Source organism: Ovis aries, chromosome 13 (assembly GCF_016772045.2).
Source record: "Ovis aries strain OAR_USU_Benz2616 breed Rambouillet chromosome 13, ARS-UI_Ramb_v3.0, whole genome shotgun sequence".
Classification (NCBI taxonomy): Eukaryota; Metazoa; Chordata; class Mammalia; order Artiodactyla; family Bovidae; genus Ovis; species Ovis aries.
In genome coordinates this window covers 25938827-25956403 of record NC_056066.1, presented here as the reverse complement: position 1 = coordinate 25956403, position 17577 = coordinate 25938827, and the positions used below count along the sequence as shown (strand labels likewise).

At 38.6% G+C, this 17577-nt stretch overlaps 1 protein-coding gene across 1 annotated transcript in view; it reads right to left on the bottom strand.

Annotated features, from left to right (window-relative positions):
* Positions 1–17577, bottom strand: part of MYO3A (myosin IIIA) — a 171578-nt gene that overhangs the window by 74948 nt on the left and 79053 nt on the right. The window contains exons 10-14 of the mRNA XM_027976633.3: positions 13263–13362; positions 10910–11026; positions 7465–7569; positions 7274–7357; positions 3586–3788 (exon numbers count right to left, since the gene is read on the bottom strand). Of these exons, the coding sequence (XP_027832434.1) occupies positions 3586–3788; positions 7274–7357; positions 7465–7569; positions 10910–11026; positions 13263–13362 (609 nt within the window). The remainder of the gene's footprint in view (positions 1–3585; positions 3789–7273; positions 7358–7464; positions 7570–10909; positions 11027–13262; positions 13363–17577) is intronic.

The following is a 17577-nucleotide window of genomic DNA, read 5'->3' as shown; positions in this document are numbered from 1 at the left end:
AATGAAAAATATGAACTTGGGACACAGCAAGACACACATCTTCTGTTGTCAATCACACAGAGCTATCCATTGAGGCCATGATGTCAGAAGAAATTGCTAAGCCTGAGAATATTCAGAGAAAAAAACACTCCAAGAACAAACTTTTGATAGGTACGCATTTTGGGAATGGATGGATGAATCTAAGTCAGAGAGGAAAAACTCAGAGATGAGTTCAGTCATGAAAGCAAAGACAGGTGAGCGTTTCAGGAAAAGGGGCGTCCACAGGCTCAGATGCTGACATGAGGGTGGCCGCACCCTTTAGAGCTGACTGTGTTCATACCTTCTACGCCTCCAGCCATCATTTGTGGCAGTCACCAGTAACGCTTTGATGAACAAGAGTATTGTACATGAGCAAGCTTGGAACAAAACTGAAAGCTCACTTCTGGTCTCTTCTCACCACAAAATAACAAAACTCCTCTAGGACAGGCACAGCATATAATTTGGTTTGCTTTGTTCTAATGAAATCACATTGATTGCTCTATGTGTCATACCTTTAACACTTAAACGATGCGGTGCACAATTAGCAGAGTGACTCATAAGTGTAGACACACACAATTGGTGGTGTTCTTGTTAATTATCAGTTTACATTTACTGAGGACTGTAATTTGATAAGACCTGGAGATGATATAGGAACTATACTGACCTTCAGTAGATAAACCACTAGAGAATTAAAGGAACAGGAAAAAAAGATTACCCAGCTCAGGGGTATCTCCAAAGATTACCTAATCTCATGTCCTGCCTTTACTACATCAAGAAGGGAGAGCTCATATGATTAGTGATACCCAGGTCAGAACGGCCTGGGGGCAAACCTCAGGCTCAGCAAATCACCAAGTAAGGCAGCTTGAACAATGGAGGTTTGAATTTCATGGGTCCATTTACATGGATTATATGAATTATGGAAATTATATGCAAATTTTTCCAATATAAAAAAAATGTGTGTAGATCTTCTTGTGCAAGATGAAGTGGAGAACTCTTTCACCCAGGCATACAGGGGGTGGTGACAGTTAACATAAAACTAACCCTGTGTTACTTTTCTTACTATTTTATCACTGCTCTCACAGCATTACATGACCAGGCAGCATGCCTCTCTCTCGTAATTGGAGAAACTGCATATCAGCCTATCGTCACCAACTGGTGTTTTTTGTTTTGTTTTTTAATGTACCAATGTTTCCAATACTGTATGACAAATATGACTGTAATACTATCTGCCCTAATATTTATAAGATTCTTAAAAAGAATAAGATTCATTCATTAGTATATCAGCTAGGCTACTGTGAAGCAATTAGTAAATATGAATTTATTTTTCACATTATCATTTCCTTTTTGATGTCCAGTGTTAGGCCAACATTGAAAGTATCATCTAAGACAACACTGACATAGGTATTAAGAGATGATTCATCTTGTAAAGAGACAACATGAACTTCACGGCATCAGTAGATACAGTACAGCACTTTCAATATATTTTCTCTTCCTTCTAGTTTTCTTAATAACATTTTCTTTCCTCTAGCTTACCTTACTGTAAGACTCAGTACATATAGTTAGACCCTTAGAACTGGTTCTTTCCTTTCAGTTCCTGAATGACAGGGTGTATCATCTTTAAAAGGACTTACTAAGAATTCTATTACATCTCTGACACTTTCACTTTTAAACATCATAGAAAAGCTTCTCTAGTATTTAAAAATGAAATTCAAATTAAGTAAAAGAAAAAAATAGATGTAAAAAACCTAGAAAATGGAAAAATTTTAAGGCAAATGTTCTTGAATTATAACTGAGATGTATTTCGACCTGGAATACTTTTCCCAATAAACAATGTAAAACTAAAGTCATTTAGGCCAGCTGAAAATAAGCTTACTTTCTTCATAGTATGCCTAAAGTATGATCCTAATTGTGCTGTTTTCTAGACTCTCTGGTGCAATAGTCCAATAAACATGAATGACATTATTTTTATGAGAGCAAATTTGAAAGTATTTATATTAAATACTTATATTGCGTGCCTGCTTAGTCACTCAGTCATGTCAGACTTTCTGCGACCCCATGGACTGTAGCCCTCCAGGCTCCTCTGTTCATGGGATTCCCCAGGCAAGAATACTGGAGTAGGTTGCCATTCCCTTCTCCAGGAGATCTTCCAGACCCAGGAATCTACCTGGGTCTCCTGTTTTGCAGGTAGATTCTTTATTGTCTGAGCCACCAGGGAAGCCCAAATACTTATATCAAAGGCATTTATATTACATTCCATTGTACCTAAATTCCTGGGAATTTAACATACAACACATAACTACAACAATGTAGATAATTCAGTATGAAACCAACGTGCACTACCATGTGTAATGCAGATAGCTAGTGGGAAGCTGCTGTAGAGCGCAGGGAGCTGAGTTCAGTGCTCTCTGATGGCCTAGAGGGGTGGGGTGGGGGGTGGAAAGGAGACTCAGGAGGCGGGGGATATATGTATACATAAAGCTGATTCACTTCATTGTGAATCAGAATCAGTTTCTATTGTATTACCAGAAACTAATATAATGTAGTAAAGGACTTCTATTCCAATTAAAAATAAATTAATTTAAAAAGTAAAAGCAGATAAAATCCATGAGATCTTATCAAAAAAAGAAAAGAAAAATAGAAGACCCTAAATTGCCACAACTTTTTAAAAATACCAGGGTACAAATTCAAAGCTGTTATTATAGTTTTTTCATTAGAATAACAAACAAAGATGGTTTGGGATCATGAAGACAGAAGAGAAATTTTGTCATTCAGCTACAAACTGCCTAAAGGAACTTGCTCAACCTGAACATACCAGAACATCATGTTGGTGGCTCAATCAGAAGACAAAGAAAAGAACACAACCATAAAATCCCTTCCTGAATCTGTTTTTTCTGGGGGGTGGGGATGGGGAGAGGTCCCTTGTGTATAAACACTGGGGAGAATATAATCAATACAAAGATCTATTTATGTATACCAGCATTTAAAAGAAAAAAATGAGTTTTCTAATTAAATTTCACATTTGTTCTGTATAGAGAAGTATATTCTCTTCTACTTAAGAAGTCACTCTAATTTATCCAGTTAGTACTTCTATGATGGGCTTAGGCTTTCTCTCTGTTTTCATAAATTTAGGTTACTTACTAACTCTTTTTAGGGCTTCTCTGGTGGCTCAGTGGTAAAGAATCTGCCTTCCAACGCAAGAGATGTGGGTTTGATCCCCGGATTGGAAGATCCCCTGGGGAAGGAAATGGCAATCCACTCCAGGATTCTTGCCTGGGGAATCCCATGGACAGAGGAACCTGGAGGGCTACCACCCATGGGGTCACAAAGACTCAGAAACAATTTAATGACTAAAACAACAACTAACTCCTCTACTGGATATAACCTATAAGAGAGTAAGATAGTGCTGAGGGATCTCTGTTTCCAATAGGCAATGCCTCATACATAGTAGATGATGAACAAACTTCTGTTGAACTTTTGTTACATGAGGAAAACACTTTATTATTAAAACAAAAGCATCATCTTGGCTTACGTTTCCCAGATAATAGGAAATAGGTGACGTGAACTTACCTAGCTTGATGGATAACTCGGGATTTCTCCAGCAGGTATTCAGAGATCTGTGCTCCCACGACAGCTCCAGAAGGGGTAAATTTCATTTCTAAGTATTTTCCAAATCGGCTGGAATTGTCATTTATAATAGTGCAGGCATTGCCAAATGCTTCCACCAAGTTGTTCACTTGTAAAATCTTCTCTTGCAGGGTTTTGTTATTAGCCTACAGAAAATGTCAAGATGTAAAAAAAAAGTAAAATTTTATTTTTGTATGAAATGAAAAGTCTCTTTGGTAAGCACTTTATGTAGATATAAACATACAAGAACATATTCTTGGTTTGTTGCCAGATGTTACAACCCCATTTAAAAAATTTAAGGTAAAATTACATAGAGTGAGATTCACCCTTTATAGAGTATAGTTCTGAAAGTTTCTACAAACATATGCAATCATATGAATCCCACTACGATTCACATACAGAACAATCCAATAACCTCCAAACTTGTCTCATTACTCTGCAGTCAATCCTTCCCTCCACCCTCAGCCCCCAACAATCACTGACATGTTTCTGTGCCTACAGTTTTAAATTTGCAAGAATGACACAGAAAGTGAACCATATGGTATGTAAGGTTCTTAATCTGGTTTCTCTGACTTAGCCTAGGGAATTTGAGATTTAGCCAAACCTCACCCAGCGAGCTTTATTGCTTTGTATCAGGGTTCGTTCCTTTTTGTTGCTGAGTAATATTCCACTGAACGGATATATACCATTGTTTCTTTATTCATTTCCTAGTTCCCTTGTTTCCTCTTCTTGGAGATTGTGAATAAAGCTGCCATAAATTATCTATAGTTTTTTGTATGAACGTGGGTTTTTATTTCACTAGGATAAATACCTAGCAGTAGAATTGTTGAGTTGTATAATGAGTATGGTTAGACTTTCTAAGAAGCTTCTGTGCTGTTTTCTGAGGTGGCTGTACCATTTTGCATTCTCATCAGCAACGTAAGAGACTTTCATTCAGTTCCTCTACATCCTTATCAGCACTTAGCATCCTTATCAGACTTTTAAAAACTATTTTAGCCATTTTGATGGAATTTCATGGTGGTTTTAATTTGCATTTCCCTAATCACTACTAAAGTAATGCTCAAAATTCTCCAAGCCAGGCTTCAGCAATACGTGAACCGTGAACTCCCTGATGTTCAAGCTGGTTTTAGAAAAAGCAAAGGAACCAGAGATCAAATTGCCAACATCCGCTGGATCATGGAAAAATGAAGAGAATTCCAGAAAAACATCTATTTCTACTTTATTGACTATGCCAAAGCCTTTGACTGTGTGGATCACAATAAATTGTGGAAAATTCTGAAAGAGATGGGAATGCCAGACCACCTAACCTGCCTCTTGAGAAATCTGTGTGCAGGTCAGGAAGCAACAGTTAGAACTGGACATGGAACAACAGACTGGTTCCAAATAGGAAAAGGAGTACGTCAAGGCTGTATATTGTCACCCTGATTATTTAACTCACATGCAGAGTACATCATGAGAAATGCTGGGATGGAAGAAGCACAAGCTGGAATCAAGATTGCCGGGAGAAATATCAATAACCTCAGATATGCAGATGATACCACCCTTATGGCAGAAAGTGATGAGATGGCTGGATGGCATCACCGACTTGATGGACATAAGTTTGCGTGAACTCCGTGAGTTGGTGATGGACAGGGAGGCCTGACGTGCTGCGATTTATGGGGTTGCAAAGAGTCTGACGTGACTGAGCGACTGAACAGAGCTGAACTGAATGACTACTGGGTTGAACATCCTATTTTCATTTGCTTTTGGCCATTTACATATATCTTTGGTAAAATGGCTAGTCATTTTTTTGTTCCTTTTTTGTTATTTGATCTCTTACCTTGGAATTTTTTATTTTTTTAAAATATAAATTTATTTATTTTAATTGGAGGCTAATTACTTTACAGTATTGTATTGGTTTTGCCATACATCAACACGAATCTGCCACAGGCATACACGTGTTCCCCATCCTAAACCCCCTCCTTCCTCCCTCCCCATACCATCCCTCTGGGTCGTCTCAGTGCACCAGCCCCAAGCATCCCATATCATGCATCGAACCTGGACTGGCAATTCGTTTCATGTATGATATTATACATGTTTCAATGCCATTCTCCCAAATCATCCCACCCTCTCCCTCTCCCACAGAGTCCAAAAGACTGTTCTATACATCTGTGTCTCGTTTGCTGTCTCGCATACAGGGTTATCGTTACCATCTTTCTAAATTCTATATATATGTGTTAGTATACTGTATTGGTGTTTTTCTTTCTGGCTTACTTCACTCTGTATAATAGGCTCCAGTTTCATTCACCTCATTAGAACTGATTCAAATGTATTCTTTTTAATGGCTGAGTAATACTCCATTGTGTATATGTACCACCGCTTTCTTATCCATTCGTCTGCTGATGGACATCTAGGTTGTTTCCATGTCCTGGCTATTATAAACAGTGCTGTGATGAACATTGGGGTACACGTGTCTCTTTCAATTCTGGTTTCCTCGGTGTGTATGCCCAGCAGTGGGATTGCTGGGTCATAAGGCAGTTCTATTTCCAGTTTTTTTTAAGGAATCTCCACACTGTTCTCCACAGTGGCTGTACTAGTTTGCATTCCCACCAACAGTGTAAGAGGGTTCCCTTTTCTCCACACCCTCTCCAGCATTTATTGCTTGTAGAATTTTGGACAGCAGCCATTCTGACTGGCGTGAAGTGGTACCTCATTGTGGTTTTGATTTGCATTCCTCTGATAATGAGTGACGTTAAGCATCTTTTCGTGTGTTTGTTAGCCATCTGTATTTCTTCTTTGGAGAAATGTCTGTTTAGTTCTTAGGCCCATTTTTTTTATTGGGTCGTTCATTTTTCTGGAATTGAGCTGCAGGAGTTGCTTGTCTATTTTTGAGATTAGTTGTTTGTCAGTTGCTTCATTTGCTATTATTTTCTCCCATTCTGAAGGCTGTCTTTTCACCTTGCTTATAGTTTCCTTTGTTGTGCAGAAGCTTTTAAGTTTAATTAGGTCCCATTTGTTCATTTTTGCTTTTATTTCCAATATTCTGGGAGGTGGGTCATACAGGATCCTGCTGTGATGTATGTCAGAGAGTGTTTTGCCTATGTTCTCCTCTAGGAGTTTTATAGTTTCTGGTCTTACATTTAGATCTGGTCTTCTTTGATTTCTTTTATCAACTTTTTATATTTTTCAGCATACAAATCTTGCACATGGTTTGTAAGATAAAGATTTAAATAGTTCATGCTTTTATGGTGCTAATATAAATTTAAATTTATATATTTAAATTTATAACTGATCAGTTTTGGTATGTATAATTAATTTCTGTATATTGACTCCCCTTCAACTTGCTAGTAACAAAAGAAGAGGAAATAAAGTATTCAGTGAATATATTAGGGCCATAAAGAGAGAAAATTACATTTATAAAGCCTTGTCTACTAAGAGTGAGAAAAGTTAGAATTTGCTCAAAACAAAAGCATATGCTTCTTATACTTTTTGTTATATTTTACACTCACAAAGAACAACAAATGTATTGTAATTTCTGGGCATTATTAAATGTGGCATTATTAAATTCATGGATATTAACTTCATCAATTAAATTTAATTCTGAAATATAACAAATATCTCTGTTAGGATAGAGAAAGAAAGTAAATTATACCTTTCCAAGCACTGTCAGCTGCTGAACTAAGAGATGAGCACTTTCAGTTTTTCCAGCACCACTTTCTCCAGAAATAACAATGCACTGTGCAGTGAGAAAAGGGACCAGTAAGAACACTTCATCCTCACAATATTCAATGGACACACGAGAAACTAAGAGGAGAATTTCTAAGAATGTGAGCTTCTCCTTACCTGATCTGAACTGTATGTTACCATAGACTGGTATCCTAAGTCAGCCATGGCAAAAATGTGAGGAGGATTGGCAGTTCTCTTTGCTCCAATATACAACTTGGAATGCTAGAAGTTAAAAAGAACATGTATTGTAGGGCTTTGGTTTCTGTTTAAATCCTATTTTACAGATAAAGCACTAATTTTTAAAGCAACAGGTCCATCAAATACCTGCAAAGCATTATTAAACCACCAAAACATTAATACATATTACATATACACATACATGCACAAATCATGCACAATTATGTAAAATAAAAGTTTGATATAAAACAACAGGGAAAAATGACATGATATAATATGACATAATGTGGTCAGTGGTATTTAAATGAAGACTCATTTGAAGTGAATACCACTTCCAAAGTAGAACTTAAGGTTTCCAAATGCTATAATTTATTTTATTTATCTATTTTTAAACTTTTCTTTTGGCCATGGGGCATGTGGTATCTTAGTTACCCTACCAGTGATCAAATCTTTGCTCCCTGCACTGGAAGTACAGAGTCTCAACCATTGTACCACCAAGGAAGTCCCTATTCTTTAAATAAGCAATTTATAAATAAGACAATTAGGTATCACTCTGTTAACTATTTCTTAGATATAATAATGTCTGACATACAAGTACTACTTTTTTCCTTTCATATCATTTATTAATAACATACACTTTTTCATTTGATTTGCCCAAGATTCCATAGTTAATTTATAGCCGAATATGCACGCAAGCCCAAATCTTCTAAAACTTTTGTCAGTGCTCAATATGCATTATTCTTCTAACTCTTAAAATGGTAGAGACTGAGAGAATTATACATTTTCACACAAAAAAGTATATTAAGCACAGTATAAAAACAATATTCTAGGGTACTACACAAATAACTAGAAGAGTATGGACCCAACTAAAAATACAACACACACACAAAATAAATAATAAAAAGCCTAGCTTAACTCTAGAATATTAATCTATATTTAAACATTAGGGGTTGAATATTAGATAAATATATATAGTTAAATTCATAAAATATATCACCTGATATTAAAAATCAAAGATTGATGTACCCCATCAATGTACCCCAATGTTCATTGCAGCACTACTTACAATAGCTAGAATATTGAAGCAACCTAGATGTCCACTGGCAGATAAATGGATAAGGAAGCTGCGGTATAAATATACAATGGAATATTACTCAGCCATAAAAAGGAATGCATTTGAATCAGTTCTAATGAGGTGGAAGAACCTAGAGCCTATTATACAGAATGAAGTAAGTCAGAAGGAGAAAGATAAATATCATATCCTAACACAGATATATGGAATCCAGAAAGATGGTACTGATGAATTTATCTGCAGGGCAACAATGGAGAAAGAGACACAGAGAACAGACTTATGGACTTACAGACTTATAAGTCTTAAGGGAGGACTTATCAGACTTATAGGGAGGGGAAAGGAAGGTGAGATGTATGGAGAGAGTAACATGGAATTACGTTACCATATGTAACATAGACAGCCAATGGGAATTTTCCATATGTCTCAAGGAACTCAAATAGGGGCTCTGTAACAGCCAAGGGGGGGTGGGATGGTGAGGGAGATGGGAGAGAGGTTCAAGAGGGAGGGGGCATTATGGCTGATTCATGTTGATATCGGGCAGAAAACAAAATTCTGTAAAGCAATTGACCTTCAATTAAAAAAAATTAATTTTAAAAAATCAACCTGTATGTCAAAAGGAATTTTTAAACTCATAATGCTGAGTTTACAGCCACTAAGTATATAGTACCTATATATACAATGTAATTTTACTTTTGATTCTCTCATACTTGATAGACATTAAATCTACACATTTTAGGCATCTGTTTATTGCTATGATACTTAGTGTGAACCAGTTACCAATTACCAATAACTGGAAAGAAATAACACATCTCGCACAAAGACCACAAACTGCACCCAGATATATTTGTCTTCTCTAATTCTATATTTTAAAAATAATTATTTAACTACTGGGCTTCCCAACTGATTTGGCCACCTTGTGCGAAGAACTGACTCATTGGAAAAGACCCTGATGCTGGGAAAGATTGAAGGCAGGAGAAGGGGATGACAGAGGATGAAGTCGTTGAGTGGCATCACCAACTCAACGGACATGAGTCTGAGCAAGCTCCAGGAGTTGGTGATAGACAGGGAAGCCTGGCGTGCTGCGGTCCATGGAGTCACAAACAGGTCGACATGACTGAGTGACTGAACTGAACTGGGATTCCTAGGTGACACTGGTGGTAAAGAACCTGCTTGCCAGTGCAGGAGACTTAAGAGACCTGGGTTTGATTCCTGGATCAGGAAGATTCCCTGGAGTAGGAAACGACAATCCACTCCAGTGTTCCTCCCTAGAGAGTCCCATGGACAGAAGAGCCTGGTGGGCTACAGTTCATGGGGTGGCTAAGAGTCAGACAAGACTGAAGCGACTTAGCACAGCACATTTAACTATTATTTATTTATCAGTGCTGCAGGGGCTGCTGAAAGCTATTTTCTTCCCAGAACCATGTGTATGTGGCCACTACTCAAAGGTTCTAAAAAGTTTTTGAAATTTGAACCTGTAGCTATTCTGGTCATTGTTGTGATCAATGATTTCTTTGGCTACCCAGCACAAACATGTGGGATATTAGTTGCCTACTCAGGGACATGTATGGATGTGAGAGTTGGACTGTGAAGAAGGCAGAGCGCCGAAGAATTGATGCTTTTGAACTGTGGTGTTGGAGAAGACTCTTGAGAGTCCCTTGGACTGCAAGGAGATCCAACCAATCCATTCTGAAGGAGATCAGCCCTGGGATTTCTTTGGAAGGACTGATGCTAAAGCTGAAACTCCAGTACTTTGGCCACCTCATGCGAAGAGTTGACTCATTGGAAAAGACTCTGATGCAGGGAGGGATTGGGGGCAGGAGGAGAAGGGGACGACAGAGAATGAGATGGCTGGATGGCATCACGGACTCGATGGACGTGAGTCTGAGTGAACTCCGGGAGTTGGTGATGGACAGGGTGGCCTGGTGTGCTGCGATTCATGGGGTCGCAAAGAGTCAGACATGACTGAGCGACTGAACTGAACTGAACTGAACTGAACTCAGGGATCAAACCCATGCTCCCTGCAGGGGAAATGCAAAGTCTTAACCACTGACCACCAGGGAAATCCCTTAATTGTTTATTCAAAGGACTAGATAAAATTTTATTCAGCATCATTTGGTGGTGGTTTAGTCGCTGTCATCTCTGACTCCTGCAACCCCATGGGCTGTAGCCTGCCAGGATCCTCTGTCCATGGGGTTCTCCAGGCAAGAATACTAGAATAGGCTGCCATTTCCTTGTCTGTCATTTAAATTAATTTAAATATCTAAAGAACATAATTTTTGTACAAAGTAAGGAAACACAAGTCACACCACATACCTCTGCCGAATAAATATCCAGACTCTGAAATGGGTTAAGAGCAATGAGTATGTCTCCCACATACATGTAGATCTGATCTCTGGAGTAACACTTCTCAAGTTGCTCTGCGACTGTATTCTATAATGAAATAAAAATAATTTCTTTCTCTTAAAAAATCATTGATGGTCAATGATCATTTTTAAAATAAATGATGACAAATAAATAAAACATCTGGAATCTGGAACAGGATCAGAAAGAAACAGATCTATTGAGAGTAAGAAGTATAACCTCCGGTCATCAACTATCTTATCCTTTGATGGGTATTTTCTTTTCTTTCAAAAGCCATAGAGGAATGTCACTGCAACCTATATTTTCCATAGAACATAGTAAGTTACAGGGATTACATATACAGAATGCTTTCAAGGAAATAAGTCGATGCAGTAGATGAAGTAAAGAGAAAGAACACTACAATAGGGAAGGGGAGATACAGTGAATGTGATCTGATTCCAAATCAAGGTTAGTCAAGGGCTCTGCGGAATGTCTTGGTCCTTCACTAAAATATTTGGCTTTGAGACAGAGTAAAAGTATAGAGAAGTAACTTCCACAGTTGATAAGTCATATGAGTATATGGAATCAATTTTAATAGTGCCAGGAATCATCATTTATAGTATATGACACAAAAACAAAAGCTTTTACATACTTCGGTTAAAAAAGAGACACACACACAAAAATGCAGTTAATAGAAACAAACCCAGTGTTCAATATGTAGGCTGGCCATATGATTAACAAAGTCTTCTTTATAACCCACAAGCCTAGGAATTTACATCACTGGAAAATGTGATACACAAGGATTCATAAAGGTGTTGTCAAATCTCTGACTTGCAAATCCTATTTGATTATGAGATATTTTACGTTCTGAAGAGAGGTTATTCTGATGAAGTACTTGAGTTGTTTATGCAACCCTAAATTTACCAAAAGACTATGAATGTGAGAGTTGGACTATAAAGAAAGCTGAGCGCTGATGAATTGATGCTTTTGAACTGTGGTGTTGGAGAAGACTCTTGAGAGTCCCTTGGACTGCAAGGAGATCCAACCAGTCCATCCTAAAGGAGATTAGTCCTGGGTGTCCATTGGAAGGACTGATGTTGAAGCTGAAACTCCAATACTTTGGCCACCTGATGAGAAGAGCTGACTCACTTGAAAAGACCGTGATGCTGGGAAAGATTGAGGGCAGGGGGAGAAGGGGATGACAGAGGATGAGATGGTTAGATGGCATCATCGACTCGATAGACATGGGTTTAGGTAGACTCCGAGAGTTGGTGATGGACAGGGAGGCCCGGCATGCTGGCGGTTCATGGGGTCGAAAAAAGTCGGACAAGACTGAGCAACTGAACTGAACTGAACTTCTGTTCAGAAAATGCCTCCTGATTTCTTGCATTTTTAAGCAAAATGCTCAGGTATGCCTCAAAGTATTAAAAAATAAAAATCTGTGGATCAGGCAGGATAGTGAATCCAACCTTTTACTGAAAAGGAGTCTTTTATTTTTCTAATGATGTAATTACATGAAATGAAAGGAGATGAGGAAAAAAAGGCTGAGACCATAAATTACTGGTTTGGACTTGCACCTTCACAAGAGATGTGTGAAACATTTCTGAGCTCATTGGGACAAGGAGTTTAAAGTAGAATTCATTTCCTAAAAGGTGGACTCTGTGATCTCATGAGGGGTCCACAGACCATGGTAAAGATGGGTTCTTGAGGTATCTAAGAGGCTTTGGGTCCTGCCATTCAGTGTGAAACAGAAGAGAGAAAGGAGGGATTGTGCCAGATGATGGAAAGAAAAAAAAAAGTGAAAGTCACTCAGTTGTGTCCAATTCTATGTGACCTCATGGACTGTAGCCCACTCCTCTGTCCATGGAATTTTCCAGGCTGAATACTGGAGTGGGTAGTCATTCCCTTCAGGGACTGAACTCGGATCTCCTGCATTGCAGGCAGATTCTTTACCATCTGAGCCATCAGAGAAGTCAAATGGTGGGGTAAAAGGCAAATGGTTTTCTGACTACAGTAAAGCATTCTTTTGAGACTCCCAAAGAAACCTCATGGGAAGAACAGGACTGTGATCTAAGCAACTCAAGCTTGTGGGAACTAGCATCTTTGTGATTTGAGTATAAAACACAAGAAAAAGTTGACACCGGGCTGGGGTGATCTGGAAATGTGAGTTATGCACAGAAAAACTGAGGACAGGAGAGATGCTCAGGAAACTAAAAGATAAAGAAAGCATGAAACCTACAGATGCCATTCAAAGAACCTCCTGCTCAAATCACTTCTATAAATGTTTAAAAATAGACAGGAGGCTTAATTAAATTGAGTTTCTTACCTCATCCAGAACTTCCAGGGTTGCTAAATCATCTACATCCTTGAGACTGGAAATTAAAGGTTTGCTGAAGTTACTTTTCTTGGTGTAAAGACGTTCATGTCTGAGGAACAATGAAAAGGAAAGCCTTTCTGATTTGAGAACTTATTACTGATCACACTAAAGTCAAATTTAGATACGACGAGACTGAAAAACCTCTATAAAGCTTATTTACTTAAATTTGACAGTAACAACTTACCAGAAAACAGCCTCATGTATTTTATGTTTTCTCCTCTCCACTTGGAAAATGCAACACGTCAAACTTACTTCGTGGATGATCAGAGGAGTTCATTATTTCCATCAAGAGCTATCCTATATTTTTTTTATTTATTTTCTTTATTGGCTGCATTGCACAGCCTATGGGATCTTAGTTCCCTGACCAGGGATCAAATCTGTGCCTCCCGCATTGGAAGCATTATCTTAACCTCTGGACATTCAGGTAAGTCCCTGTCCTACATGTAATATTCTTTAACGTTTCCTCTAAATTCCAATGCGTGATTTAATCTGTTACAAAGTGATGAGTTCGGGAGATTTGCATTCATTAGATTTGCAGTTTTGTCTGAGGTAGTGTTAGGTCACTGGTGGTCAAGAAATGATAATTTGAAAAATTATTGCTCAGCAGAATTTAAAGGAAATACAAAATAAGCCATACTGCACACTTTCAAAAGGTAAAATGCATATATATAGAAGATTGAGTTCAGGTACGAGGAAGTCTATTTTCAAAGTGAAACATTTCAGCAATTCTGATAATGGCATAAAGATCTGGATTTGACGTGAGGTCTGGAGACTGGAAGAAACACAAGCTGGAATTAAGATTGCCGGGAGAAATATCAATAACCACAGATATGCAGATGATACCACCCTTATGGCAGAAAGTGAAGAGGAACTAAAAAGCCTCTTGATGAAAGTGAAAGTGGTGAGTGAAAAAGTTGGCTTAAAGCTCAACATTCAGAAAACTAAGATCATGGCATCTGGTCCCATCACTTCATGGCAAATAGATGGGGAAACAGTGGAAACTGTCAGACTTTATTTTTGGGGGCTCCAAAATCACTGCAGATGGTGATTGCAGCCATGAAATTAAAAGACGCTTACTCCTTGGAAGGAAAGTTATGACCAACCTAAACAGCATATTCAAAAGCAGAGACATTACTTTGCCAACTAAGATCCATCTAGCCAAGGTTATGGTTTTTCCTGTGGTCATGTATGGATGTGAGAGTTGGACTGTGAAGAAAGCTGAGTGCCGAAGAATTGATGCTTTTGGACTGTGGTGTTGGAGAAGACTCTTGAGAGTCCCTTGGACTGCAAGGAGATCCAACCAGTCCATTCTGAAGGAGATCAGCCCTGGGATTTCTTTGGAAGGACTGATGCTAAAGCTGAAACTCTAGTACTTTGGCCACCTCATGCGAAGAGTTGACTCATTGGAAAAGACTCTGATGCAGGGAGGGATTGGGGACAGGAGGAGAAGGGGACGACAGAGGATGAGATGGCTGGATGGCATCACTGACTCGATGGACATGAGTCTGAGTGAACTCCGGGAGATGGTGATAGACAGGGAGGCCTGGCATGCTGCGATTCATGGGGTTGCAAAGAGTCGGTCACGACTGAGCGACTGAAATGAACTGAACTGAACTGAACTGGAGACATTGCTGAGGTAAACACATGGGTCTCTTTTGATTTTTCTAGACATGAAAGCATCATTCACTTATTTAGAGTAGAACTATATTTTCAGTATTTTTGGACAGATTGTTAAGCATTTGAATTTGCTTAACAGTAAAAGGGGAAGGAATATATAGATTATGAAGGATAGTAAGAACCATACCATTTCTTCACCAAACTATAATGGTTTCTCAGAGAATTAGAGCTTCCCTCATAGTTCAGTTGGTAAAGAATCAGCCTGCAATGCAGAGACCTGGGTTCAATTCCTGGGTCAGGAAGGTCCCCTGGAGAAGGAAATGGCAACCCACTCCAGTACTCTTGCCTGGAGAATCCCATGGACAGAGGAGCCTGGCAAGCTACAGCCCACAGGGTCACAAGAGTCAGATAGGACTTAGCGACTAAACCACCACCACCACCAGAGAATTAAGCCATTATTAATAATGGTCCCCCCGCTATCTATGGCCAGATGCCCATTCTGTGCACTAGATTCCATCTCCTCTCACCCACTCAAAGTCATCACTGTCAGTGGGTCCTCTTTTACTCTTCTTGGTGTTGTTTAGCCACTATATCATATCCAACTCTTTCATGACCCCATGGACTGTAGCCTGCCAGGCTCCTCTGTCCATGGAATTTTCCAGGCAAGAATATTGGAGTGGGTTGCCATTTCCTTCTCCAGGGGAATCTTCTGTAGTATAACTTAAAAATTCCTTCATATGGAATTCATGGACCTTCAGAGGCTTGTTGCAACCTTTCCAGCACTCTTCATGACTATATACAATATTCCCTAAGATGCCCCATATTTTCAAGATCCTGTTCTTTGTTCATTTTGTTTCCTCTGCCTGGAATGAATTTCCTTCCATGTCTGGCAAAATTCTATTTATCATGCAAAGTCAGGCTCAAATATCACCCTTGCTATGAAGCTGTTGTAGGATTTTCCAGTGAAAATGCATCACTGAGAAGAATTAGGTGCATTCCCCTTCTTGCCAGACTGGGAGAAACTTGTGGGCAGAAACCAAGTATTGCATCAAGAATACGAAAGTGTAAACATACATTTGGTGGCTTGAGTTGCAATGTTGAGCCCCATCAAACCGGCGGGTGTGCAAATAATAGTATCACTTAGTGACCAGTCCTACATCCTTCCCTGTTGATTCACATCCCAGTTCTGAGAAGTCGCTGAACAGTAAAGTCAGCTTAGGCACCACCTTTCTCACCTCTTGCCCCAATGCACATGGTATTCACAAAATTTGACATGGTGATTCAGTTTTAATGGAAACTTTTACCTGAGAGTGGGGAGGCTGGCAGGCTGATATCTGGCGGGGAAAGAGGGAAAGGCATGCCTGAGACCTGGACGCAGGGATAGGCCCTGCAGCTGAAACAGAGGGGGACAGTGGTCCAGGATGAGGCAGGACTTCAGGCACCACAGGAAGCCAATGGAATATTTTAATCAAAGGGCAGAGTATGGAAATAATAGGGTGGAGCAGCATGTTTTCGTAAAGTAAAAAAATCATTTCACTATACTTCAGAAATAAACATTATCACTAGGTTAAAAAAAAAGCTAAGAAAAGTTAAAATTCTAGTAGTGAATATAATGTAGAGTCATCTATTCTAAGAACTTATTATATGATAAATGTGGCATTTCAAATTAGTAGAGAAAGAAAAAAATTCAAGAAATTATGCTGGAACAGCTGGTTAAAATTTTTGGAATCATGTATTTACTTTAAGCAAAAATTAATACCAGATGGATTTAAACTTACAGATTTAAAATGTCATCATAAAAGTTCTAGGAGAAGATGCAAAGGAACAGTTGTGTAATAATGCAGTAAGAATGGAATTTTTAAGTATGAGAAGACAAAAAAAGAGAATTAAAAATGGAAGAGATTTGAGAAGATAATTTTAATGAGTATAATAAAAACTTAAAAATTTAAAAATTGGGGAAAAGATCTGCAATATGTAGAATGGACAAAGAATTAATAAATCTAATATATCAAGAACTCTTAAAACTCAAAGAACAAACACTGAATATGAGATACCATGAGATATTAGAAGAGTGATCTTGTACTGAACAGACACATTTTAGGCTTATTTACTTTAATTTGGGAAGATAAATGTATCATTATCATCACTTTCTAAAAAGATATTATCACCAAAAAATGTTAGAAGCTAATAACCTTACCTAGTCCAGTAATATTAAAATAACTGAATAAGGGACCTCCCAAGTGGCCCAGTGGTTAAGACTTCACCTTTCAATGCAGGGGCTATGAGTCTGATCCCTGGTTAGGGAAGTAAGGGACTTCCCAGGTGGCTCAGGGAAAGAGCCATGCAATGCAGGAGACACGGGTTTGATTCCTGGGTCAAGAAGAGCCCCTGGAGAAGGACATAGCAACCCACTCCAATATTCTTGCAGGCTACAGTCCATAGTATCACAAACAGTTTGACACAACTAAAGCGACTGAGCATGCATACCTGGGAAGCTAAGATCCCACACGCCTTGTGGCCAAAACACCAAAACATAAAAGGGAAGCAATACTGTAACAAATTCAATAAAGACTTTTAAGAAATGGTCCACAACAGAAAATGGTTTTAAATTTTAAAAACAAAAATAGCTGAATCACATAATCTTTGA